Here is a 27,378-nt window from a genome sequence, read left to right on the forward strand (position 1 = left end):
CGGAGCAGGGGCCGCCATCCCTCCCCTTCACCCCAGCTCAGCTGTGCAGCTCCGGCCCCGCCACGCTGCCTTTTCGATGCCCCAAAAATCTGAACTTCGGCAACCAACCCCGCCACCAGCCCCTCAGGCCCACGGCGGGGGGCGGGGCCTAGGGACGCGCGGGCGGGGTTTATTGCAGGCGGGCGGGGCTTGTGGCCGGAGGGCGGGGCACAGCGGGGCGGGGGCGTGGCCTGCGGCGGCGGGGGGGGCGTGTCGGTGGGCGTGGCCGAGGCGCGGCGGGCGGCGCATTGTGCGCGGCGGCGGGGCCGGGCCGGGCCGGGGCGGGCCGGGCCGTGGCCATGGAGCGCTGGGCCGGGCGCGTGGCGCTGGTCACCGGCGCCTCGGTGGGCATCGGCGCGGCCGTGGCGCGGGCGCTGGTGCAGCACGGCATGAAGGTGGTGGGCTGCGCGCGCAGCGTCGACAAGATCGAGGTACCGGCACCGGGGGGTCGGCGGCACCGGGCAACCGGGCACGGGGATTGTGGTGGGGGGGTTGGGGGGCGTCCCCACAATACTCCCCCGGGGGTTTCTCGGTCGCAGGAGGTCCCCTGTTCCCCTCCCCGGCTCCGTGCCGGGCACCGCCTAGCGCAGGGCCCACGGGGGGCGGCTGCCCCGCGAGGCCTCGCCGCCGGGGGGCGTGGGGAAGGGCTGGGGGCGGTGGGCGAAGGGGGTCCCCGGGGGGCGGCTCCTGCCGAATGCAGGTCGTGGGGCTGGGGCGGGTCGCCGCGGGGCTGCCCCGGGTTTTGTTCCCGGAGCTGGGGCTCCAAGGAGCCGGGGGTGACCTGCCCGCTGCTGGGGGCTCCCACCTGCCTTCAGCCCCAACGCCGCCGTCCCGGAGGTCCAGCGCCTGTGGGTCAGTGCCAAAATGAGATTTCAGTCCCTGGCGTGGCTTTTATTCCTTCAACAAACATCCCCAGAACTAAGTCTAAGACCTCACCGCGTTGGCTTAGGCATAAAGGTGCATAAAAGCAACAGCTTTTGTGGTGGTGTCCTCCACTTGTGTTCGGCCGCGCTTCCCCACGGCCCAGCGAAACCTCACTTCTCTTTTAACGAGGCTGAGATTTTCCTCATCCGGCGCTGGGGGTGCGGACTTGTCGAGCAGCACCTCCTGTTCCCATGCTGCTGGTGGAGTACCGGGCTGGTGGCACTGCAGCGAGCCGGTGCCGCTGCGCCCTTGGGCACCAGCATCTGGGGCTTTCCTTCCCCAGCAGGTGCTTGCACAAGTGGGCAGCGAGGCGAGCAAGCCTGGGCTCCTTTTTTTGTTTTCCTACTTTATATGGTGTGAGAAAGTGCTGAGTTTTGTTTTGTTTTTATTTTTCTTTTTGCTTGTTTGCGTTACGTGGGAAACTCAGATCTTGACTAACGTGGAGCTGGATGAGACCATGAGAGCGAAAGCTGAGCCTCTGCGGGAGGAGAAAAGCCAGAGTCAGCACAAAGCCACGCAGCCTGCCCGGCTGCTCGGAGCCTGCTGACAGCGCGGGCGATCTTTACGAACGTCCCCTGCTTTTATTCCCTTAGCAAGGGCGATAAGGACTCAGGGCACTGCTGACCACACCACCAATAAATTGTGCAAAAACTCCCGGGAACAAAGTTGGCATTGGTGCTGCTGAGAAGTTGGGTTAAAAAAAAGGAAAGCTCGAAAGAAACAAAACTTTTTCCCATTCTTCACCATCAGTCAGAAAGATGCCACTTGCAGGGGGCAGAAAACCGGCCGGTATAACTGATTTAACTGGTCTTTGGGGCTTGCTTCTATTTGGGCTTTCCCAGCGCCTTGGTGCTGTGCCTTACAGAGCTCCTGCCCTTTCGTACCCTGCTGTGTGGAGGCTGCTGTAGCCTCGCGGAGGCTGGTGAAGGATTCACCATTCATCCCATTCTTCTCTCACAAGCCGTTTGCAGTGTCTCCCTGTTCCCAGGACCCTGCTAATCTCTTCCATGGGGCTGCTCTGGGCAGCCCTGGCCTCCCTCCTGCTGCGGGTCCCCAGGAGTCCCCGCTCTGTGTGCGAGGAGGCTGAGGGTCCAGCCTCCACCAGGCAACTGCACCGCGTGTCTCTTCTCTACTGCCTTCGTTTCCCAGCCCAGTTAGGGCATTCCAATCTAAGGGAAACGTTTCAAGAGATCCCAAAAAATTTGATGATGAAAATCGATGAAATTTGCTTTTTTATTCTATACTACAGACATGTTCTGAAAACCTTTCTTTCTGAAACTTTCCTGGCAAAAAATATGATGTATATTTAAGAAAAAGGGGGCTCTTCTAAAGGCCTTGCCTCTGTATTTGGGTCCGCACACAACACGGCCGTGTAGCAGGCGATCTGTCCGGGTTGCTGCGGTATGTGGCCGTACTGAGCACTGCTGACTGCTCGCTATCTCCGTGGCTCTTGTTACTGTCATCCTTCAGAAACTTGAGTTAAACAATGCCGCTAATGTTTGTCCCTGCTCGGTTCTTTCTCCCAGGCTCTCTGAGGACAAAATTGTGTTTGCAGCACACAGTCGTTTGTTTTGGTAGGTGTCTGGACTGTGTTTTGCTCTGTTGCTATTCTGGTTTTATTTATTGTAAAGCATGTTTCCTTAAAGAGGAAGAAAGTCCCAGAGATGCAGCTCGCCCGGGGAAGGGAAGGTGGTGGAGCTCAGAGTGGCCCAAGGTCACTCTGGGAACGGGTCCATCCCTCGGACTGGTGCCTGTGCCAGGGCAGAGGCTGCCTGCTGTGTCCTGCCAAGCCTTTGGGGCAGACTTCCTCACGGTAACTAAGCTTTCCTCCATGAGCTTCAGCTTTTCTTTTTTCCTTTTCTCCTCAAAGATATTCAGGCTGCAGACTATTGAGCCCACGCTGGGACTTGGGACTTTGGACATGGCTGTAGGAAGCCGTCCTGACGGGGCACTGTGCTCGGAGGGAAACGGGAAGGTTCAGGCTGCCGGCCTGTTGTTGGGGTGGTCAGCTGTCCTATAACCGGCTCTACCCGCAAAATGCCCGTCTGCCACCTCTGCCGTCTGATTTTCTGAGTCCTTGTTCAGGTAGAGAGGGGATGCGGACAAAGGAGAGGTTGAAGCATCTTGGCAGTGGTTGCTGCAGGGCAAATCTTTTTGCTCTGTTAAAATTGAATAATTCGCTAAATACCACTGTGAATGGTGATGTGCAGAGGAGTGAACCCAAAAAACAAATCAAGGCATCTAGAGATGGAAATAGGGCAAACAGCACAGTATAAAAACAGTGTTACGGTGCTCACTTTGTAGCACGGAGCCTATGTTTTCGTTAGTGTTAGGCACTGGAGTCATCCATTTTAAGGCAAGGTAGCTGGAACCATTCTGTGGTGGTTTTATAACCTACTGTAAACGACCGAAAGAGTACATTGTCTTGTGAGGAGTTTAACTCGGGCAATAAATACTATGTCAAGATTTCTTAATCTCTTGGAAAATCAGATAAGGACTGGAGGCACGATAACGAGGGAATTGCAAAGTTGTGGTTTTGGTGTTGAGCCTGTGTCATGAGTCCAGGGCTCTTCTGAAATAAAAATGGTAACGGCTCACAAAAGCTGCAGGATTTTCTCCCTTTCACTTCCCACGTGTGATGGCTGAGCTGGAGCTCCAGCCGACCGTGGTGCTGCGCTGTGTCCTCTCCCCTCAGAGCTGGCTTTGACTTTTCTTCTGTCACATCGTCGTAGGTGCAGGCATGGCAAGAGCTCGTCCCGGCAGCCAGGTGTCCCCTCTGCGGTCGTGTCTGGCTGTGACCGAGCGTTTACAGCCCGGTGCTGACCCTCCTGCAGCCTGGCTCGCAGCGCTCCCCGAGCGGGTCCCCCGCGGCAGCGCTTTGTTCCCGGCTCCTTGTGCCCTCCTGGGAGCGCACGCTGCTCGGGGGGCTGCCCAACGGTGCCTCGTGTGCTGTAGTCAGACGTAGAGGAACCAAATATAATTAAAATGGCTTTATTTTACTCTTGCATGCCAGAAGATAATTTGGGTTGAAAGCTTGCTCTAAGTGAGAAGCCCGGAGGTGCCAGCAGCTGTCGAATACGTTTTGGCATCTGCCCTTCCCGAGTGTTTTCTTCTCTTTGGATAGCGGCGTGTGTTTCAAGTCAGGAGTGAGCTTCAGTGCTTCAGTGAATTAGCAAAGAGGGTTTTTTGTAGTCTACAAGGCCAAGCTCTGGTGGCAGCCGCCCCCCACCCAACAGTCACCTTCACGGGTCCCTGTCACCGGTCCCTTGGGTTCGAGCATGCAGGAGGCTCGGTGGGCTCCAGTTTTCAGTTAAGTTTTAGAAGTTTTAGTTTGCTGTCTTCTTCACCTGTGAGGGGGAAGCTCACGAGGAGCTTTGGACACAATCCATCGCTTCTGGAGCTCAGGAAGGTTCGAGGTGTCCCTGCAAGGAGAGCTTGTGGCGGCGGGCAGGAAGGAGCGGTGTCACAGGAAGGAAATCCCTCGGGCCGTCAGGCCGCGTGCCGCTCTGTGGCCTCGTTTTCTGAGGAAATCCCGTCGGGTGCCGCCTTACTTCCTTGCTGTGAGGGGTCTCCCAGCCTCTGAGGGTTTGTTGTCAGTGGGTGGGAGGGGGCTTTGTGCAAGGAGAGGTGTTTCTAACCAGCGTGCTGTTTCCAAAGAGTTTGCAGACCACGCCTGGTGACGCGCTCCTTGTGGAAAACCCAGGCTTTGACGATCCCTCTGGTTACAGGACGTCGTGTTGTGTTTCTGCCTGCATGAGTTGCACCAGCTGGATTTTAATAGTAAAATTTAATTTCATGCATTTATATGCTTGCAGAAAAGGGCAAAAGTGCTGGCAGGAGCTCTCCCTCTGGCCCCATTATCAGAGCACCAGATTTTTTTTTTTTTAATTTAATTTTTTCCTTTTAAATAGTTTATAGTTTCAGTGGGGGAACCCCGCTCCCCGGCACTACCTGGCCCTTCCCTCCCGTCTCCTGCCCTCGGAGAGCAGCCTGCTCGGCAGGCAAGGGGAGATGAGGGCTCCTCAGGCAATGACCTGTTTCGGAGAGCCTTGGAGAGATTTATTAATGGGCATTGGGTATTTTTTTGTTGTTGTTGGGGTGAGGAGGAGATACAGCCGTGCAGGAAGCAATAAATGTTGCTTAAATTACAAGGTTTAACTGATTAATTCTAATGCATTTGTGACAGTTATCGATCAAAGGTAGCTTTTATAACCAGGGACTGCCTCGTCAAGGTTAGATCTTGCTGAAGAAATAGCCCCTGATAAGCTGAGCCATCGATTGCACATTCGTGCAGTCCGGCCTCCGAAGGGATCGCTGCTCTTCTTGGAGCAGAGCTGGGGCCTTGTGGGACGGGGAGGCGCAGCCACGCGTCCCAAACCTCCTCGGGGACCTTGTTGTCTTCCCTGGGGCCCTGCTGAACCCGCCTCGGACGGAGAGGGAGAGGTTCACTCAGGCGGCGTGCCTGCCTCAGTCACCGTCATGGCACGCCGCTTGCAAGGCTGCTGGGCTGCGAGGGAGCCCTATTAATTATTTTTAAGGCAGCAGGAGCAGTTCCAGGCGGGATAATCCCAAGGCACAGCCTACTTGTAAATGAATGACCTTCAGGATTTCCTTGGCCTCTGGAAGGCCTTGTTTTCGTGATGCTGGGTACTCAAGGCCTCCGAGGTACTTTTATTGCCACTTGTCCCTGACCAGACCCTTTCCTGATAAATATGAAAGAGATGCCATAATTGCTGCCCTGCGCAGCGGGAACAAACGCTTCGCTGTCCCGGTGGCTTTCCTCATCCTCGAGGCTGAGGTGTGGGGGGGAAGGGTTGCTTTAGGCCTGCTTCTGTTCATCCTCCTTCCCCCAGGTGTGCTTCAGAAATGCCTTGTTGTGTAAAACGGGATCAGGGTGGCTGCAGAAGCGCGTGGGACCTGCGTTTCGCCTCCTCTAGCCAGACTTTTCTCTCCGTTTACACTCGTACAAATCAGCTGTGGCTCTGCTGGGGCTGGCGGCTTAGCTCGGGATTAGCACTGCCGTGGATGCGTCCGGTGGCCGGTGTCACGTCAGTGCCCACAGGGGTGCTCCATCACGGCGCCCGCGGTCAGGGCTGTGCCGTAGCCGTTGCTCTCACCGGGCACGGCTGCGCCACGGCGCGCCCAAGCCTCTGGGCCGTAAATCTGGAGTGCTTTAAAATTCAGGACCTGTCACCTGAATTCTGCTACCGGGGGATATTGGCGAGCCTGCGAGGGAAGGCCTGCTGCTTTGTGTTAATCTTTCTTTTCAGAAGAGGATTCGTTTGGGATTACATGGGCGCGGAGCGGGAGCCGATGAGACAGATAAAGGCGCGGGCTCGCGGCTCTTTCCCTGCCCTCGCAGCGGCAGCGCTCGGTGTTTGCTGCCATGTGGCTGGCGCCAGGGGAGAGTGTGGGAAAACCTCTAGCTCTGCCCGTCTGGGAGCTCTGAAGAAGAAATCAGGTCTGCGCCGCGGGGTGCTGAGGGGGAGGGCTGATCTCATGACCCCGCAGCGGGGCCGTGCCGCTGGCACGTCGCTTCCCAGGCAGTGCCAGCTGTTTGCCAGCCCCGCTGCCAGCCAGCCCTTGTGTGCTTGGGCTGGGCTATGGGATGTTCACTGGCCATTTTCCTCGCAAAGGAGTGAGGGATGCTCAGGTTTTCCTGGTCTGGTTCCCTGTGCGAGGAGCTCGCAGCTCACCGGTGGGGTGTCCGGTGCCACTTGTGCACCCCACAGGCAGGGTCATGGGGCTGGGAATGGGGAAAGCCCCCAGGTGAGCTGGGGACAGATCCCTGCTGTCCTTGTGAGTGCTCCCACGTCTTACACACGAAGTACAGTGATGTATTTGGTTGCAACAGGCGGTATTTGGGGTGGGTACGTGGTGATGGCTTCCACAGACCTCGATCACGCGTGAGAGGTTCAGGGTATCACTGCGCATCTCAAACCTCTGCTGCAAGATTCGGTGCAGTTTGATTTAATTAAAACCCAAACCCGACTCCCTAACCGTAGTGGAGGTGTGATGGCTTGCACTGGAGGAGGCACAGAGGCACGTGCCGCTATCTGCCGGTCTCGCGGCGGTGCGTGCGTGCGTGCAGGTTGCCTTGGAAATGCGCGCTGCACCGGCGGCGATGCAGGCGGTGATGCACGAGCTGTCGGGCTGGCGGTGTGGGGGCCTGGGGTGCCCTGGGGCAGCGTAGCCGTGTCCCCCCCGTCCCCACAGCCCTCCGGGCCGAGCAGCCAGGGCCTGGCAGAGTGACATGGGTGGCTGCAGTGCAGCAGCATTGGCCCTGGGGAAGGAGGGCGCCGACGTTCCCAGCTGCGTGGGAACGCACTTCACACATCTGGGAGCTGAAAGGCGGGCAGGCACCTATGGTGCTTGTTTTGGGATCATTGTACCTTGGAATAAGCAAGAAATATTGCTCTAATGAGTTGTTGTTGTGGGAGCAGTGCCTTTCCTCCTCCCCCACACCAGCCCTCAGCAGCGTGATTTCAGCAAGCCCCCAAAAGCCGTGCCCTCGGTCTCGACGTGAAGAGCAGTTGTTGGAGTGCCTTAAGGTAGCGGGGACGCTCAGGGCAGCATGAATGGAGCGATGTGGCTTGCGTGTATCACAGTAGAAATTTAAAATTGTGAGCTAGAAAAAATGTCTTGAATGTTTAACTACTGAAAAGTGCAGGGAGAAGAGAGGGCTCAGAAAGAAAGCAGTGAGACTCTTGAGTGCTCTGGGAGGAAGGTTACAGCACCGTGAAGACGTGGCTGTGCAACCAGGCATGCGTTTACCAGGGAGCCTGGCTTAAATTCCTGGGATAAAACCAGCTGAATGACTTCTTGGGCCATGCTCCCCACGTGAGATGATCCTGGCACATCTGGAGTCTGCGGGGAAGGCTGTTTGTGCAGGTGAAGGGCAAGCACCACGCTGATTTTCGGGGCCCAGCTGCAGAGCCCGGGTGGCAGCCGGTATGAGATGGAGCTGTGGTGGCAACGCCGAGGTGCGACGTCGCTGTCGGGTACGGTAGGCAGTCAGTGCTTCAGAGCACTTCAGGTAAATGCTCTGAAAATGGGTGTAATGCTTCCTCCTTCCTACTAGGTTCTCACATTGGTGACCCCAGCTGAGTACTGCACTTTGCTTTTCCACTTAAACCTGATTTTCCACGCTCTCCTCTCCCCACCGTTGTGCCTTGTTTTGGAGCAGAAAAGGATCTGAGCTGAGGGGCAGCGATTTGCAAACAGTGGGTAAAAGCATTGATTTAAAGCTCACGAGAGGGAAGGAGAATCACTTTACCATTTTATTCATTTGGAAACTCCTTTCAGACTCCTGTGGAGGCCCTGTCTGGGGACCTGAAGCCACACAAAAGGAGCTGGAAGAAATCCGAAGCAATAATCATATGCAAGCAAAATGCCCCAGGTGCCTGGCTGCCCTCGGAAGGGGCTCGCTGTGATTATCTCCATTTCACAGACAAGGAAACTGAGCTCTGAATCTTGCCCATGGTCTCTGAACACGCTGTGGAAGCTGCTAGAACGAACCCCAGCCTAGTGCTGTATTCACTGTGTATCTCTTCCTCCGTGCTGTTGCACTGGTGTTAAAACTTAATTAAAAGAAGCTTCAAACTTGCCAATCAGTAAAGTGAAAGGATCGGTAAGCCCCCAGTTTGCTTTCACAGCTGTGATGCTCTTTGTCAGGCTTTTTTCTTCCTTCGTTTCCTTTGGACAACGAAAGTAACTGGGGTGACTTTAGTTCCTTTCCAGTTGGTTTCTGGGTGCAGCGATGTATTTAAGCATAAGCTAAGTCAGTGGGATGCAAGTACCTGTGATGAATGGCAGGTCAGATTAAAAATTACCTAATGGCTTCTGCTGGCTTTAATCTCTCCGTACTAAATGTGTCCGAAGTTAATAGGATGGTTGGCCAAATAAAGCCCTACGTGACTCTTTTCTTTTTTTCCTCCCCTTAAGAGTCCCCTTAAATGTTGATATCAATTAGTTTTGTAAAACCGCTTTACCAGGGCTGAATCTAAATGCGTGGCGCTGTGCTCTTTGTGAGTATCTCGTGCACAAGGAACATTAACCCTTCCTTGGGAGCGTGGAGTTATTCTTAACATTTGGAAAACATCCCATAAACATGAGGCATCCCTTCAGGCCTTTAAAATCAGACAACTAAATAATACATGGTAAACATAACGATCAAGTATTCTTCCTTGTCTCACTTATATGTAGGTGTTTGGTGGTTTTTTTCCCATTTGTTCACTGAACACTGCTGTAAACTGAGATAAACCGCAGCGGTGTCAATGGAAAAATTGGTGTTTGGGCAAGGGGCACCTCCTGGGCTGTGCATCCAGTGCGTGCCTTGCTGTCTTGGCTCGCTGTTTCTCGCTGGCAACTCTGGATGCCCGTAGTAGAAAGCTGCCCTTCCCTGGGTGCCACAGAGCTGTGCTCATCCAGGGCAGCGCACCAGGGGGAAGGGGTTGTGTCCATGGCAATAAGTGGCTCTAGGTTAAACATTTTAACCTACAGCGTAATTATTTTTTCCTTATGTTGTATTCTCCTGGCTTAACCTGGTAGCTCTGGGCAGCTGGCTGGCCATTTGCAAGCATCCCGTGATAACGGTGAGGTACAGAGCTGCTTGGGTCTCGTTTCACATCTTCATCTCCAGCGGCCGGAGGTGTACCTGCTCTCGTCTCGGTGCTACAGTACGTGGTCACTCGAGTTGCTCATGAAACCTGGAAAAGCAGCTTTTTTCTTTGTTTTTTCCTCGAGCATCTGGTTTTCTGTAAGGGGAACGAACATTAACTGAGGGACTTAACTGATGCTCTGGAAAAATATTGCAAGCTCCCTAATTCAGAGAGTTACTTTACATAAGTCTCCTTTTGCAAACTTACCCGCAGCTGATGTTTCTTTGAAGAGCCTGCGGCGACTCTGGCTTTATCTAGAGATGTGTGCAGCACGTTCAGCTCAGCCTGGGTGTCAGCGGTGTTCGGCGCTTTGTTTTCAAAGAGAATTTGTTAGCACAAGGGTAGCCTGAGATGAAAGGATCCGTGCTGCTTCCCGTTTGAGGCGGTGAGAAACCAGACAGGAAAAGCAGGATCTCGGGAGGTATTTGTGGGTGCATTTCTCTGGTCAGCTGTGGCAAAGGAGCCCGTCTCTGAGCAGGACAGAGCTTGCTCTTGGTGCATCTAGGCCATAAGCTAAGGAGAGCGGGTGGGCAGCTCCACCACGATGGCCACTGCTGGCCAGAGCACCCCTCGTGTCACTGCCCCCTTGTCCTGTGTGTCAGCCCATGGCGTTTGGAGCCACCCGCCTCCATCGAGGAGCCGGACTGCACAGACGGAGTCGTGTCAAATGGTGGAAAGTGGGAGCTGAACGTGGGAATGGATGTGAAGTGTCCTGTCCGTGCCCCTGGACCCTTCTTCCTTCCAGCCAACCCCACCCCGGCTCACGTCCTCTTGGGAGATTCACCCGAATCCCTCGTGGCGTACCAAGAAGATTTTCACGAGTGCCAGACCTGAGCCGCGGTGCTCCACGAGCACATACTGCGCGGGATGGCTCTCCGTGGGGTGCTCCAGTTTGGGCAGCCCTGAAGCTGTCACCTCCGTGCCAGGTTATGAAGAACAGGGCTGAGGGCAGCCTTGCCCAATTTCCTGCCCGCGTCTTTGCGGGAGCATCCATCCCCGGGGTGGTTCAGCATCTTCCCGCAGCCCTTCGTACCGCTTTTAATTTTCTAAATGCCGCTCTTGCGGATTTTTCCCAAACCGTTTCCTCAAACGTGTACTTTGATCTTTTAAAAAGCATGCATCTTTCAAACATTATCAGCACGTAGTCAACAGGATTGCGTGTACAGCACAGTGAAACCGCCCCCGAGAGGGTGCAGAGAGGCGCGATTCGGTCCCGGGGGCGCCTTTGTTCTCCATCGGGCAGAAATATTGCCTCGCTCGGCCCAGGCGGAGCCCTCTGGAGAGCACAGTGCTGTGGGGATGTATTGATCTCGGGGCTCAACTAGCACGTCTCCTCGCTTGGTGCTGTGACAGCAATAGCAATTCCCGTGTCGCTGCAATGCCTTCGGTGCCCAGAAAGGAGAGCAGCTGCTGGGCCAAGACCTTCAGGCTCGGGCTGCTCTCGGCTTGTGCTCCGAGACCTGTGGAGACCTGGGGTCTGCTGCCGAGAGCCCCGGGAGGCAAACCTGAGGAGCTTAACTTGCTGTTCAGGGGCGTGCACCGCCTCTGCTGTGGTCTTAGGGTGAAAATCCCGTACTGAACAGAGCTACTTGCCTCAGAGCAATGAAAGTGAACGCGCTGTGGGCACTGAGGGGGATTTGGAGGTCCTGGCTTGTGCGTTCCTGTCCCAGGGTGCTCAGCCCTGCTCCGTGTACGGCTTGGGGCGGAGACAGTTGGACACCAAAAAAAGCCCAAAAGTAAGGGCTGGGACCACAAACGCATCTTATGATTTAGATTTGAGAGTCAGTTCACATCTTCAGGTGTTTTTTCCCCCTTTTTGGACTTGGTGGCATCTGACCAAGTTGCCAGCTGGGGCTGGGTCTTCTGCCCCTGCGGCAGCCGCTGAAAGGGACGGGGCCCAGCTCTCCCCAGGAGGCAGACGCCTTCGCTGCACTCCTCTGTCCCTCTTGCTTTCGTGGGCGAGCCGCATGCGGGCTCCCGCGTGTGTCGGTGCAGATGGAGGGGCAGGTTTCGTCGTGTGCCTCCTCCAACAAAACGTGGGCATCGCTCCGCTCCTCTCCCTGCGGTGCCAGACGCCAGGAGGGGCTGGGCCGGCCGGGGAGCCGATGCCGTGCCTCGCAGCAAGCAAACGAGTCGAGCGCGGGCTTCACGGTGGTTTTTTGGGTGCTCAGGGGTGCTGCAGCGGGTGCCCTGGCTCCCCCTGGCCCTGTTGTGGCTGAGTTGGGCTGTGCTGTGGTGTGGATGTGATCGAGCACGGCTGGGGCTGGCCATTTGGGATCCCGTGGGTGTGCGATCGCTGCCCCGCTGCCTTTTGCTTCCAGCCAGGGCTCTCCTCTGCTGGGCCTTGCTCCTGCTTTTTGCTGTGGGTTGCAATCACCTTGGTATGCGGGGAGGAGCCGGAGAGCTGCCTCTGACAGGACGTGAGCTTTATTGCACCCGCTGAAATGTCACATTGGTGAAGCTGCTGCAGGCGATGCGGTTTGAGTGATTTGGTGGACGTTTGTAGCCAGAGCCCATCTCTCCGCAGAAACCAGACATCACGTGGCTCCCGCCTCGCGCTGGAAGCTGTCACCGTCTCTAATATGACACATCAGAGATGAGATGCTGCTTCTTATTAGCATCAGGGGGTAAAGGGCATCCTCCAGAGACTTCGGTGCGGTGGCTGCCGCATCATTAACACACACGGCCAGCAGCAGCTCTTGGCCTTTCCTTTGCTTTATATCGTCTAGTCTGATAAAAGATCTGGAGGCTCGGAATAATTGTTGATAATGGCTAATGAGGAATTGTAAGGCATGCGATTGCCACGTCCTTTATCCCCGCAGCAGCGTGGCAGGCTTGCAGCACGTTGGCTGCTCCCCGCCCGGTACCACAGCAATATTTGTTTGTGTTGTGACAGCGCCTGCTCAGCTCGACCTGTGTGGCTCAGGGTGATAGACAAGCACGAGTCTGTTCCTTCTTTAAAAGAAAAAGGTTAAAAAATTGAAGTCGGTGCAAAATTATGTTATACAAGCAACCATTTATAGCAGATGGGGCTCTGTTGCTGAGGCATGGGTGCTACTTAAGCACGTGTTTGCACAGTCAGGGCTAGACAGTTCAAAGTCCCAACGCCAGCATGAATTCCCCGGTGATGTGGCGGAAGCTCTGCCCGGATGCCAGGCTGTCCAAAGGCATCTGTCGCGGTGTGGTGTCACCTAAAATGCCACGCACAAGCAGCCACCGGTCTTGGGCTCTCAGCCACCCCGCGCATCCTGCAGCACGGCGGGGGAGCTGTGCCCGGCAAAGGCCGAGGGAGGGCTCGTGTCGGGCTTTGGAGCTTGCTTCGTGTCTGGCTTGCAGCCTTCAGAGGTGGCAGGGGTAAACGTGTTCCCGTTGTTCCCCTTGCACTGTCTGTCGGGCTCGTGGTGGCCATCCCCGAGTGTGCTCGGACACGCTGCGAACACCATGCCTCGGTGTCGTCGCAATCCTTTGGTGCTGCTCTCACGCAATACGTGGTGGTAGTGGTACCTACAGGCAGGAACGATGAAAAGCAGCGCTGGTCTCCTGGGCCTGTCCCCGAGGAGAGAAGGCTGATGGCTCTTGTCTTCCTTTCTCTCTCCCTCAGAAATTGGCAGCTGAATGCCAGAGCGCCGGCTATCCTGGGACCCTCATCCCCTACAAGTGCGATCTCTCCAACGAAGAGGAGATCCTGTCCATGTTCTCCGCCATCAAGACCCTTCATCAGGGAGTTGACGTGTGCATCAACAACGCGGGGCTGGCTCGCCCGGAGCCCCTGCTCTCGGGGAGGACGGAGGGCTGGCGGACGATGATAGACGTGAGTAGTGCCGCGGGGAGGGCGGCAGCTGGGCTCAGCAGCCTCTGCCTTGGCTGGGTTTCTTGAGGCTGGGTCCTCGAGTTACAGCCACCTGCGAGGAAGATGACAAAGGGACCAGAGAAAACTTTCCACGTTTTTATTTGTTTTTTTTCAAATCAGTCTTAACTGTGGAAATCATGAGATTAGGGAGAGCTTTCCCACTGGCTTCCTATTTGTCTAAACTGCGCTCAGCTTGCCTGTGTTACATAGATCTTTATTTATTCTGGCCACCAGCACCAGTGTACCCATCTATTTATTTTGTGTGTGGAGCTGAGGACTCACTTCCCATCTGGCTCCGACCCGGCTTTGGGTCGGCTGGTCAGGAAGTGGAAAGGCATCATGCACTGCTGAGCCTCGTGCCTTCACCCTGGAGCATGAAAACGTTCAATACCTTCAGTAGCATTTTTTCTTTAGTTCTATGTCTTTCTGAAAGGTGATGAGCCTCACTTTTTTTTTTCTTCCTTAAAATGGGAAATTGAATACCAAACGCTGGCTTTTGTAGCTAATCCTGTTAGTTTTAGCAGTGGGTTTTAAAATGGGCAGGTTCTTTTTGGCTTAAAAAGCTGTAATGCTTTTGTCTTTGAAGCTTTATTTTCTGTCCATAATCTGGTTAGAGCTCGATATGAAGGAGCCAATTTCATCTGCCCAACAGGGAGGCTGTGCAGATGGCTCAGGCTGGTCACAAGCAGCACTTCCCCCAGGGTGCTGCTGTCCTGAGGCGCTGCTGTGCATCGTTTTGGGACTTGGCAACTTCTGGCACACAGCACTGACCCCCATGGCTGTGGGACCATGGAAGTTTGCCAGCCCTTGCCATGGTCCTCTCGTGCTGGCCGTGCTGCAGCTCTGGCAGGAGAGCTGCTGAAGCAGCAGCATTTCACGAAGGTGATTTTTCCCCTCGTATGCTCTATATTTTTGTGTGAAAGCACCCTCATAGGGGCAGGATTTGAACCCATACCTTTCAGTAAACCATGGCATCTTTGTGACACCTCCTGCAGCTGTGTGAGCTTGTCCTAGTGAAGAAAAAGATGTTTGAAAAGCTGCTACAAGTTACAGGCCTGGGGCCCGCTGCGCCTGGCAGCAGTCGGCCTGCGTCTGTAGGCCCCGTGGCGCCCGGTGGCTCCGCACCCAGCAGCGGCTCCAGGGGCTGTGCAAAGCAAGCCAGGCAGGCACGTCGAGGCCTCAGACTCCTGCTGCCAGGGTGAGAGCTGCCATATCCTGACTAATTAAGTTCTCGTTAGGGTTTTGGCTGCTCTGCTCGCTGCTGTGACTGCAGCCAAAGCAAGCTCTGCTCGGCTTTGTCTGCCCGGCCGGGCTTTTGTGGGTTGCCCAGCCCGGGTCATGGCACCGCCGCATCTCCCTCTTCCAGTTGCCATGGAGCCTTTAAAGAAAATTAAGTGAAGTGTAGCTGAGCCCGGGCTGGTGCAAAGCAGGGCATTGTCTTGCTACAAGCCTGGGCCTGTGGGTCACCTGCACCTTGTAAGCTCCTTGTCCTGGTCTCTGTCATCGTGGCTTGTGTGGACGCCTCTGTGTGTTGCTGCCTGTCCCTTGTGCTCCTTTTTCTTTGTTCTTCTGACCTTTTGTCCTCTCTGAGGCAGCAGGCTCTAGGGGGATGTGGCTTTTACCCACTGCCTTCTCTTCTTCATGCTCTATTCCCTGGCTGCTCAGGTCTCAGTGCTCCCTTGGTCTCATCTTCCCCTGATTTTGGGGAGCAAGATTTTGGAACAGGGAACGTCTTGCATGAGACGATCTGTGTTGGTGTTTGCAGCGGCCAGAGTGGGGTTTGGGAGCCTGTGGGGTCACCCTCCTTGTTGTCGCTGCTGCACGCGCGCTTTGGAGCTGCTTCGGGATGACGGATGGGGTGGGAGGAGTGGCAGGGACGTTGATCCACAAGGGCAGGGTTAGGAAACCAGGCTGGGGGCATGTTTTATTCCCAGAGGTGATCTGTGCTGCTGTATGTCTGTTCTCATTTGCTTGGTAAAAATGCTCTTGCTGTTGTGGCATTGGGAACAGACTGAGACACCTAAGCCGCCTTCATATACAGGCAGATTTATATTTTTTCCTCACCAGTTTCCCAGCAGCTGGTAGGTTTGCACTTGGCTTGTGTGTAATTGTCTGGATAATGCTTGTGCTTTTAATGCAAAAGTGAAGCCCTGGGACACCCCAGAACCGAACGCGTGATGAACCCACCTCAGCCTAAGCAGCCCTGCCAAGCATGGGCTTTGTTTTTCAGCCTGCTTGCAAACACTGGAAATAGCTGTGGGTTTTTCCTTTCGCTGTGAGCATCCAGTTTTGTGGCAGCAACCTCCTTGCTTGACGGTCTCGCTCCCAAGCGTGCCGGGGCTGTGGGGCAGCAGGGTCTGGGGGAGGGATCCGCACCAACAGCGCTCCCCGCCGCGCACACCAGCCCCAGGGAAGCACTCGCCACGTCCATTTCTTCTACATGCTCTGAAGCTCTCGGGGTCAGGACGGGGGAAGGTTGCCAGCGCCTTTCACGGGCCACTGGGCTTTGCAGAGCCGAGCAGGAGCAGGGAGGCTTCTTCCAAAGGCAGCCTGGAGAAAGGTGCTGGCGAGCAGCTTGTTTTGGGGTGCGGCTGGAGAGTTTTCAGCGTTCTGCTGGGCTGCAAGACAGGAAAAGTTTCTAAACAGTCATCGATGTATTGATTTGAGAGGCATTAGGGCTTTAAATTAAAGGCATTTTTTTCTTTTTGGTAAATCGATTTTCGTTTCCATGCATTTTTTATGAGCTTTGAGGCTGGCTGTCTTTTTCCAGGCTCCTCTCTCAGTATGCCCATTCCATAAATTTTCTTGCTATACCTCAAACAGGTCAAGTCATGTTTTCATTTACTTATTCCTCCTCTTTTTTAATGTTCCAGTTCCTTATTGTCTGGTATTTGCTCTCAAGGGAGAAATCTACAGGAGCTTGTTCTCCCAGGGCTGCAGAGGTCTCCGGTCAGGAATTGCATCTCCGCTGCTTTACAGCGGTGCTGAGCCCAGTGCTGTCAGCTAGCAAATTCGTTGTGCACAAGTGAGGAAGCATTTTATCTCGGGCAGGCTGTAAGCCCTTCTTTTGGTTCACAGCTTCCCCCTCTTTTCTTTGCATTTGTTTGCAAGATTTGCTCTACGTGAGGCTGGAGCAAAGTCCTCCGGCCGCCCGCAATCCCCGCGGGAGTAGCCGGGGCCGGGTGCTGTGTACACACTGACTGCGGGCTCTGGGATCTGAGCAGCTCCTTCATGTTTTACCTACTGACCTTTACAGCCAGGAATTCAAGCTGAACTTTCCACTTGCACTGTTCCAGGCACAAAGGACCACGGCACACATCCCTTTGCTCCTGTAAACACTAACTGGGTTTGATTCTTCTTGGCATTATTCTTTGACCAGTGAGGCTCTCTTCTTCTTGCTTCTATATACCATCTGTGTATGAATATGTTTTCAGTAAACTGCATTTTTATTTGGTGATTAGGAGCAGGAATACTCATTCTGATGCCTTAAAAAAGCCTGATTCTGGGAAATGAAATGCTCAGCACTTCCAGGAACAGGATCCTTTATGTTCTTCCAACCTGGCAATTGGAACTCATTAATTACTAGAAAATGTGCCTTCATTGTTTCTGTTGCATTAGCACACACATGCCGCAGTCACAGACCTGCTGCTTTGTGCAGCATGCTGTGCAAACGTGGAGCACAGATGTACTGGCCATCTTTGCTAAGAGACCTTTGAACCTTTTGTTCTTAAAATGGGAACAACTGCTGAAAAATGTCTTGCGTGGATATTTGTAGCAGTGGCCTTTATATTGTTTCTAGAAGTGGTGTAGCCCTAAGTCTTGCTGTCTTTCCAGGCATGTTTTTAGGTTCCTGAGTGCCTGCTCTGTGTTTTGAAATGGAATAGGGATCCCAAAATCCTGTGGGTACTATTGAGAAAAGGCAGCAAGGAATCCCAGTTCAGCTGCCTTCCAGCCAGTTGTTTTGCTTTTCCAGGGTGTCTTATCACACACAGGCTCTGGACTTTCCCATGTGGCTGTTGATTAGCATCTTGCTTTGCCTGTAGTTGTCAAAATGTTGTAACGCTACCCACGCAAGGAAGTATTGCTCAGCGTGAGTCACAGCGTTGGAGCCCAGCTCAGTCCTGGCTTTAGGCTGATGTTACCCTCTAGTGGCCTGTGGAGCTGGGCAGCAGCTCTGCAACAAAAACACAGTGCCTGGTGGGCTCAGTGCTTCTTGAGGCAGGGAAGAAAGCAAGATATTCCTTGTCATGAAGTTTTTTTTTTTTTTTTTTTAAATACTTAAAGTTGCCAAGATTCGTATGTGAAAGGACTGGCTCCTCACTCGGTTGGTGTATGAGATTGGAGCAGGTCACTCCCGCTTTTCTTGACTTTTACTGTGAAACACAAAGATTTCAAGTGCTCTACCTGGTCTGGGCTTCGCTCCAGTGCCGAGGTGGTTGTACAGTTCTGCTGACATGTCTGCTAAGTTTCTTCCTTGCACAGCCAAGGTAAATCTTCAACCTGGTGCCAGGGAATTTATCTCTGTAGTTCCAGGTACGATGGCTGAGATATCCAACAGTGACTGTGTGCTCAACCAAAGTGCACTTGGAATAGGGTGATGACTTTACTTACTGTGTTGCCTGGGTACTCTATGATAACATCAGATAAGAATGCTATTTATCCATGCCAAAACCCATAGGCATGGCCTCTATTAATAGGAAATAATGGCCAAGACAAAAGCAGTGGCTGGGAGATCCTTCAGCTGACCCCACTCATCCTTGGAGTGTGCTGCTCAGTAATTACGTCTCTAAAACCCATCCCTTTCTGCCTTTTACTTTCTAGTCTCCAAACTGATGTTCCTCATGTGGCTGCATGTCCGTTTGTGCTGCCAAGTTCTAGCTAGCCTACCCAACTGCTGTTTCTGAGTTTTACAGAGATAACAGTCAGTTGTTTGCTGTCCGCATGACCTTGCTCCTGCTCCTTCTCCCACTTATAGTTGCACCTGACTTCTGATTCATCAGAAACTTAGTTCTTCCTGGATATTTAGCTCACAGTGGTGTTTTTAAACTTGTCTGGCCTGCTCACCTGGTTAAAAAGTGACATGCCTTTAGGTGGGACCTGCCAGTGTGTCTGGTGTTGAAATGGTTGCATCCTTTCTAGAGGGCTTCAGCAAATACTTTCCATCTTTCAGCTGCTCTTCCAAATCTAAAGCACTGTGAACTCAGCAGCAGTGTTCATTGCTCAAGATGACATGCTTGTCGGTCTCGCACACACCTGTGGGTGCTTTGTGCTGTTGTACTCCAGTTGGGGGAATTTCCACATCTCTGTCTTCCTGGAAACTTTGAATCTGCATTTTATGGCAGCAAATGCTCGAGGCATCTGTGCATTAAAGGTGGCACCTTGCAGAGGCGATACGACTGGGTTTAACTGAACCACAGCATGCTGGGCAGTGCTGGTCCAAAGAGCAAGTGCTTGGAAAGCTCTGGATTACGTGATAAAGGACTCGATTAATTACCTTGTCCTTCCTTCCTCGGCTTATCCAGTTAGGGCTGAGGAAGATGTCAGCGAACAGCAGGACAGATTGGTGGCTCTCATCTCTCTGGGGTTCCTTGCCCCCTCCGGCCCTCCCATGGCACGCTGTGATCTTTGGATTCATTTGTGCATGGGAAGCTCATTGCTGGCCATGTGGTCTGAGGTGCCTATGAGTGCCTGGCTCTCTGACAGGCAGTATCTGGGGATTTCCTCGTTAACTAGCTGACCTAATTACCTGCTGCTAGTGTCCCATGGGCTCTCCAAACCCCTGTGTGCTCCGTGCTGTGCAAGACAACTTTGTTCCCTCGACAGAGTGCTGACTGTGGGGAAGTGAGTTTTGGTGTCTCTTACCTTGGACTCAGCCCTCATGCTTGCCCATAAAACAGTTAAGTCCATTTATTTTTGTCAGAGGCCAAGGCCTATCTCACAAAACCGCACCTCTGTGCCTCCCCTGCCCAAACCCCCTGTCGCTGCAGCCCTGGTTGCAGCGCAACGTGGGCGTGCGGTGCGTGTATGTGCATTTCCCTCTGTTGGCATTAACAGGAATTGCCATGCGTTGGGTCCTGTGAGCTGTGAGAGGGGCTTTAAACTCATGTCAGGCTCTGCGGGGAGGGCCGGGCTCCATGGAGCACCTTGGTTCAGCAGCAGCCGTCCTGCGTGTGGCCTTGTCCCAGCTCAGCCACCACTGGGCTGTGTGGGGACCATGGCTGTGTGTGTGCAGGGAGGCTCCGAGGGTGCCAGGCCGGGCTGCTGGCCTGAGTCGCCTTCCCTTCTCTCTTCCCTCAGGTCAACGTGATGGCTGTGAGCATCTGCACCCGAGAGGCCTATCAGTCCATGAAGGAGAGGAACATCGATGACGGGCATATTATTAACATTAACAGGTATGCGAGGGGGGAATGTGGGATCAGCCAGGTGGGATTTGAGCGGAGGAGCTTTCACCTTTCATGGTGGGCCAATGGATACCCAAGAGCAGGGAGTTTCCAAGGATTGTGATCCCAGAATCCTAGAATCATTTAGATTGGAAAAGGCCTCTAAGATCATCTGGTCCAACCTTTAACCTAGCGCTGCCAAGTCCACCATTAAACGATGTGATGGTTGGTTTTCCAACCCTGTTTTTTAACCTCTGCTGATTTAAATACAACAAAGACCAAACCAGGGTAATGGCAATCATTTGCTGTAAGGTTGAAGATTGAAACTCCTTCACCAGCTCCAGAAAACAGCTGTGTCACGAGGAGCCTCTGGAGGTGTGCATCTCCTCAGAGGGGTGTGGGAGAGGGGAATTCCTCACGTAGCCACCACGTTAACATCTCCTCCTGTGTTCATTATGGTGGTTCGACCATCCTGTTGGTTCCTTCTCAGGACACTGCCTGCCTCCCCCGTCTCAGCACTTTCCTTTCTGCTCTCTCCTCAGCATGAATGGTCACAGTGTTGTGCCACAGTCGGTGGTGCATTTTTACAGCGCCACCAAGTACGCGGTTACAGCACTCACAGAGGGGCTGAGGCAAGAACTCAGAGAAGCAAAGACTCATATACGAGCTACAGTGAGTACTGTGGGGCTTTCTTCCTCTCTGCTGGTTTGTTTTGTGGGTGGTAGGGAGCTGGTAAGTTTCATGGGGATTTTTCCTTTGGAAAACAGATGAGGAAATGCAGAAATAGCACTCAGCACACTGTGAATATTCCAGCCCTGTGCCACCTGCCTCTGATCACCCAGTGGGCTCCATGCCTCTGTTTCCCTGTCAGAGAAAAGCAATGCGGCAGAAGGCGCAGCAGCAATGGGCTGTGTCAGAGAATAAACTATTGGGGTGCATGAAGAGGGCAGCTGCTTGTCAGGGCAGCGTATGGGTCTCGTGACGGCAGAGGGCGGCAGTCAGCTGGAGCTGTTTGCTCTCATTCAGAGCTTGCATCTCAGAAGTGATTTGTCCACAAGTTAGTTTATATTGCAAGCTTTTCCATTGTTTTCTCTGCCTTTACATCCCTTTGGGTTATGAGGAGGAAAGCATCCATCAGCAGTTTCCCAGAGGAACCTGCCACAGCAATCATTAAGGCAATGTCTGCTCTCTTAAACTATTCCCCTAGAAAAAGGGTGGGTAAGGAGCACAGTAGAAGAGGCTTGGGTGTTTTGGCTTTTTCAGTGCTAAAATCTTTTCTCTCCTTTGTTTTTTTATTCTTTCACTGAAGGGGAATTACAAATCCTATTAGGATGTGCTCTGCTCTTTTCCAGTGTATATCTCCAGGACTGGTAGAAACAGGATTTGCTTTTAAACTTCACGATAATGACCCTGAGAGAGCTGCTGCAACCTATGAGAGCATTCGGGTAGGACATGGAGAAATGAAAACAGAGGGAAGTGGCTCTGATCGTAGTTTAACAATTTCTCTCCTGGCCGATCACACAAGGAGTTAGTTATGCAGAGTGTATAGTGTTTTCCAGAATAGTCAGCATCCTCAAAGTCAAGTGTCAGACCTCAGATATTGCACTGATAATTGCACACTACGCACATTTTCATTCAGGTTCAGTTTCTCACTCCCTGTATTCTTTGTGGACTTCTTTACTGAAGACAAGTTGTAGTAAGCAGATGTGCCTACACAAGGATGGGCAAGAAGAAGTGTGTGTGTGTTGTCTTGCAAGTGGCTAGCACAGGATTTCTGGTGCTTCTCTGATAAGTTTTGATAAAGATGCTTGACCTGGCAGAATTACCGTGCCAATAGTTTTGCAAGATGCTTAGCCAGCCTGTGAGTCAGAGCAGCTCTTGTACTCGTCTTCACGGTGCCCCCTCTTTTCTGCCAAGGAGCTGCTCATTTGCACTTTGCCTTAGCCTAATTCTACAGAGACACCTGAAAAATGTCCTCTCAGTTCTGGAGAGAGGTATTGTCACCATCTCTGTTTTTCTGCCCAGCCCTTCAGGATCTTAGTTCTAACAGACACCTCAAAGCATTTTGCAGAAAGATTATTCACAGCAAATGGAGAAGTATCAGCATCAGACACTGACTTGGTTAAATTTTTAATGGATTACTTTTTTCCTGCTCGCTTGCATCTTTCTGAAATGCCCTAGTGACACCTTTGAAACTTGTTATTGATGGTTAGGAAAGGAGTGATCTTCTGATTAACTTCTCCTAAGGTGCCCTTTGTCTAAGAATTTCTTTCATGTCTTCCCAGTGTCTCAAAGCTGAAGATATGGCTAATGCTGTCATATATGTCCTCAGTGCCCCACCTCATGTACAGGTAAGCTGTGGTTGGCTTGGAGGACTCTGCTGTGGGTAGCTGAAGGAGGAAAGGGTAACTGCTGCCCTGACATTTGCTAATCAGTGTTGCAGCTGCGCTATCAGCTGTGTGCTTAGTGGAGCTGGGGATTAGCAGTGATCACGTTTGTTTACAGTTCCCTTATGGCAGCTTTGGAATTGTGCTGCTCAGGCTACTCACACCTCTCTGCATCCATCAAAAGCTGCTCTGCCTGCAGAGCAGGACTAAAGCAGGAGGAATGGGAGGGATATGGGCATGTCTTGCCCTTCCGCACAGTGCCATCTGGGATTTGCTGGTAGTATTGCAGCTGGGTTATGTTCTGCCAGTTGCCAAATAATGTGTTGGGCCGGATCCTGCCAAGTGCTCCTCAAGGGTGGTGCAAGGTGCTCGTGCTGCCACAGGGACTTCCCTCCAGTGAAACGAGATAATGAGCAGCTTTGAGCTGGAGCCAGGAGGAGGGAGGAATGGTGTCAAAGTTTAGGATGTTGGCTGAGTCCACACATAAGTTGCTGTCGCAAAAGCAAACTTTGGTCACGAGAGGTTTAGCAAACCCCTGATGTGAACTCTGCTCCTTCAGAGCAAGGTGCAACCCTCTTGACATGGGATCAGTCTGGTGGCCCAGCACCTTGGGTGTCCTGGCTCTAATGCAAGCTGGCTTTCTTGCCTTAAGAGGATAAAATCTCCCGCTGATGTGGAGGGCTGCCTACAAGCAGTGCTTCTGCTTGATCCTCCGTAAGCAGGACCAAACTTAAGGCTTGATTACAAACTCTTATGGTTCAATGTCACCTTACACTCTTTTCTGTGCTTATCTGTGCTTTTATACCTTCTGCTAAAGAAGTCCCATTTACTTTTATTTCTTTCTAATATCTCAGACAGGCTTATTTCTAGTCACAGGAACTTCCTCTGTGTGCAGCTTACCACTGTAATAGTAGAACATGCAAGAACCTGGTGAAAGGTTTAAACTGGACTTCAGTGCTGCAGTAAAACCATGCCTTGGTCTCTTCCAGATTGGAGATATACAGATGAGGCCCACGGAGCAGATATCATAGCAAATGAGGAAGACTGTGAGCAGCACCGTGTATCCACTCCACTTGGAACCCTCTGGCAATGTAGGGTTTCGTCAGCTGGCTAGCAACGTTTTATTCAAGTACCAAGGATTGTGTTTGATGAATTATTTTTCTCTCCCTCTCTCTGAGCTGGTGCTGGTGCTGAGCCAGTTTTAAATATATATATATATATATATATATATATATATATATAGTAGTGGGTCTCTTTCACCCCCACTCCTTTCTGAAGCTGCTGAAGAGTAAAATGTATTTGAAAATAATGCAGGGAAGTGGTTTGTGGAAGATTGTCTCCAGACTGGTTTCTTCTTCTTTTTGCTTTCTTTTCAAAGTTTGTTTGATCTTATTTGATGATGCTGTGTCTGGACATAGGGGAAGCAGCACAAGGTGTTTGCCAGCTTCCATGTGGTTAGGGTTTGAGATTTTCAGTGGATGTCATACATGAATCCATTTAATTTGGGGTTTTCTTCTTATCAGTTTGATGCTTATTTGGTAATGATGCATGTGATATTTTCTTCTTTCATATCCCAGTGCCCTAAAGCAAATATATGACCTCACCCTGCCTCCCCAGACCCTCCTTTTCCGTTCATATGAATTGTGCCTGCTAAGTTTGAGGAGGTATAAATGTGTGTGCTTGATATTTCTTTCATTCTTTCTTTATAGGTAGGTAGGTAAATAGTTTGGGGAAAAGTACCTGTATTTTTGCAGGTTAGAATGATCATCTAAGTGGCATAGATACAGTAAGAGTGAGTTGTTTGGTATTTTTAATAAAAATTAAATGTGCTGTCTTGTGATCACCTCTATCCTTGGTATCATCTCCCAGCACTCTTGATGTTTTTTTGTATGTTTGGTATTTGCATGCATTGACACTTTTTTGGAAATGTTGATTGGTCTTAGAAAGATGTATGGTGCTGTTTAAACGCTGATGCTGATCACTGTTGAGTTGGAAATATTGGAATTTTGTTCATATGCAGAGATACAAACTCGGAGAGAGAGAGTGAAGTGAACCGTGCTGAAGCTGTCCGAAATGAAAACATAGTAGTAGGGGCATTTGCCTACAAAGCAGAAGGTAAAAGGTCTGGTTCAGATCTTGTACTAGTTCTGTGCTGGTACAGCCCCACTGTTCTGCTCTGGTTTTACTCCGACTTGGGAGGGGAGGGCATCAGCCCCATAGCTGATGCATGCAGAGCTGGAGACCACTTGAGCTGTTTCATTTACTCTTACAGTGTGGCAGAAACACACCTGCATGTAGTCCACCTCGATATAGAGCTATGGAGCTGGTAATGTACATGTTGCCTTAAGATTGCAGACTTGGGCCTGCTGTGCTCTGAATTTCCCGTAGTGTTTTGGAAGGTGAACCTGTAATTTTAGGTGGAGCAGGTCTGGTCAGTTGATGTGAGCGGAGGACTGAGAACCAGAGAAACGTGGTTTGGACAGTTTTGCTTATGCCACTGTAGCTCTGTGGGAGTTCATCTGTGTTATACCACCATAAGGGAGACCAGAATAGGGTCACTACATCAAGAATTTCAACTCCCTATGTAACCTTGGGCGAGTCACGTTACCTCTCTGCCTCAGTTTACCCATCTGCAAAATGGGGATAATAATACTTACCTACCTCACAGGGGTGTTGTGAGGACTCACAAACTGTTTTGTAAAGCACTTTGAATATGAGGAGCGCTATGTAAGTGCTGAGTGTTGATATGAAGTATTATTATTAATGAATCTTGTGATACATAGAATTCCTTGTGCCAAAGGTGAGCAACTGTAGAAGGGTACAAGGAGAGAACCGGTAAAACATTCCTTGGTAATTGTAAAAACAAAGGCAATTTGTCCCTTTTTTTTTTCTGTTTATAAATACACGCTTGTGGTGTGTTCTATCCCTTCATCATCTGTCACCAGTTTCTCCTAGCAAGTACACACAACCTTGTCTCTGGATTTGGCCTTTTAATTTACTCTGAGCGAAATTCGTGCCCTGTGGCAAAGTCTTGTGCTACTCTAATGCACTGACCTCCTCCACTTTGCTGAGGCAGTGGCTTTGTGTGGGTTCTTTGCACAGAGCTGGCTTTCAGCCACGGCACTGAGTTAGATCATGTCCTGCAAGGAGCAGAGCCAGTCCAGGTCTGCACACAGCCAGCGATGCTCACTGCAGCGGAGAGAGCCTGTGCCAGCTGGAAAAGCTCGTCAGTCTCCGTGCCACCGTGGTGCTCAATTCAGAGGCACTTGGGTAATGAAGGTCCAAGCACAGTTGTGCTTTCTATAACACCCCTGTGATGTTCAGCTAGACGTAATACGAAAACTGTGTGTTTTCCATAAGGTTTCTTTTGCAGGAGCCTGTTTGAATTCAGCACGTGCACTGTGCAGAGTGTGCCATCGTTTGAAAAGAGAAGGTGGCTGAACTGGGAGTTGAGGGCTGAAAAAGTCAAGAAAATCAGGAACTTGTGAAATGAGCAAGGGTGTGGGAAGCAGTAGTGAAGTGTCGGAATTGGTGGCTCTAACTGTGTGCGAAGTTAAGCTGATGTTGAAATGCATAGCTGAGGCAGGGACCTGACTTACCTTTCTGCTCTGTAAAAGGAGGCTTCAGAGAGAATTGCCTAAGATGTAAGGCTTTGAAAAAGGGTCGGTCTGTGCAGTCACTCCCTGCAAACACAACCTGGCTGACCTGCGGCCCTAGAAGTTATTTTTTTCGCCATGAATATTTGTAACATTTGCAAGTCTATAAAACAACCTCTCATCCTTGAAATGATATCCAGTATATATTTCCATTTCTAATGAGTTATGGGGGGGGATAATTCCTGCTGCCAGGTAACTTCCTGCCTTTGGCTGCTTTCCCACACGAAGCACAGCCCACGGAGGGGTTTGGCAGGGGTTGCTTGGCTGCTCTGCCTCATGTAACCTGGCAGCACCTTGAGCCATCTTCCTGGGGTGAGATGGGATTGGCAACATGACTCCAAGGCATTCAAAAACCCCAAACAAGAGGGTGAACTGTGTAATTTATCGGTAGGTTTCTAATTGTGAACTGTAAAATAAAGAATAAAAAGAGGCACACTGTGGTTCTTTTGTTGTACATAGTAGTTTCTGTGTTAAGACATAACATCCTTTTTACTGTTCACAGCTAAACCTTTCTTTTGTGAAGATTTCAAACAGAAACATGCGAATTTGGTTCTTCACAGGGGAAAAACTGTAATTGCTTTCTAGAGCAGAATAGCATCCAGTTGTCTCATGGATAACCTGTGGAGGTTGAACTAGCCCATCCATGTTCAAATGAAGCTGTACTCCACAGAGGTTTGCTGAAATCCCCAGGTAGGCTGCTAAACTATGCAAGGGATGAGCTGCTATTGCTACACAGACTTGGATATTGAACTTTTTCCATCTCCTGTGCTCGCTTTGAAGCAGGATGGATTGTTGCTGTTGTTAAATGAAGGCATTTTTTGCTTCCCAGTTCCCTTTCAGCTTGTCCAAGTGCAGAGGCACGTGACTGAGCTCAGTTTTGCTCTCGTTAAAATAAAATGTTTTGCAAATAAGTAGTGAATAGCTGAACTGTGGCTGCCTTGCTGGATTTGAGGCAGATGTTTTGGATACCTTGTAAACAGGTAGAGAGCATTTGTAGCACTAAAAGCATGTTGTTTTTTTTTTTTTCCTAATCTTGTGTTTTCCTTGTTTGTCATATAATAAATGTCATCAGTTACGACAAAATTGCTGCATTTCTAGGAAATGTTCTCTGGCACATGGTGATCTCTGGTGACTGATCTCAGCTCTCATTTTGGGTGTGGGAAGAACGAGTGCGCTTGGCTTTGGAAGACAACAGGAAAAAGATGATTTTACTTAAGATCTCTTAATCGGTAAGAGATTTAAGAGCCGTGTTTTGTGCGTCAGCGGCCTGGTGTGAAGTTCCAGGCCGAAGCGGGGCCCCGAGATGCGCTGCTGGAGCCATTTCTTATCTCCGTCAAGAAAAGCATGCTGCAGTTACTTTGTCGGGGGGAAATAGGCCAGGATTTCGCCCAGGGAACGTGAATTTCCAGCTGATCAGCTGCCCCTGGGCCGGCTTCCATGGGCCGCGGGTGCTTTCAGCCTCTAGCAGCGGGCCCTGAGAGA

The 27,378-nt window shown here is 51.6% G+C and overlaps 1 protein-coding gene across 1 annotated transcript; it reads left to right on the forward strand.

Moving 5' to 3' along the window:
• The first annotated feature begins 297 nt into the window (after nucleotides 1-297).
• Nucleotides 298-26,328, forward strand: DHRS11 (dehydrogenase/reductase 11). The gene is made up of 7 exons (XM_040532542.1): nucleotides 298-470; nucleotides 13,225-13,434; nucleotides 19,771-19,865; nucleotides 20,396-20,525; nucleotides 21,206-21,298; nucleotides 22,139-22,204; nucleotides 23,230-26,328. The coding sequence occupies exons 1-7, from the start codon at nucleotides 339-341 to the stop codon at nucleotides 23,269-23,271; spliced, it is 768 nt and encodes a 255-aa protein (XP_040388476.1). The 5' UTR covers nucleotides 298-338; the 3' UTR covers nucleotides 23,272-26,328.
• The last annotated feature ends 1,050 nt before the right edge of the window (nucleotides 26,329-27,378 follow it).

This window comes from Cygnus olor, chromosome 20 (assembly GCF_009769625.2).
Source record: "Cygnus olor isolate bCygOlo1 chromosome 20, bCygOlo1.pri.v2, whole genome shotgun sequence".
Taxonomy (NCBI): Eukaryota; Metazoa; Chordata; class Aves; order Anseriformes; family Anatidae; genus Cygnus; species Cygnus olor.

What these genes read in the sequence shown, in the direction of transcription:
- DHRS11 (XM_040532542.1), top strand. Translation starts at nt 339, where the DNA reads ATGGAGCGCTGGGCCGGGCGCGTGGCGCTGGTCACCGGCGCCTCGGTG. An exon ending in GCAGCGTCGACAAGATCGAG is followed by an intron (nt 471 to 13,224) that starts GTACCGGCACCG and finishes TCTCTCCCTCAG; the next exon opens with AAATTGGCAGCTGAATGCCA. An exon ending in CATATTATTAACATTAACAG is followed by an intron (nt 19,866 to 20,395) that starts GTATGCGAGGGG and finishes CTCTCTCCTCAG; the next exon opens with CATGAATGGTCACAGTGTTG.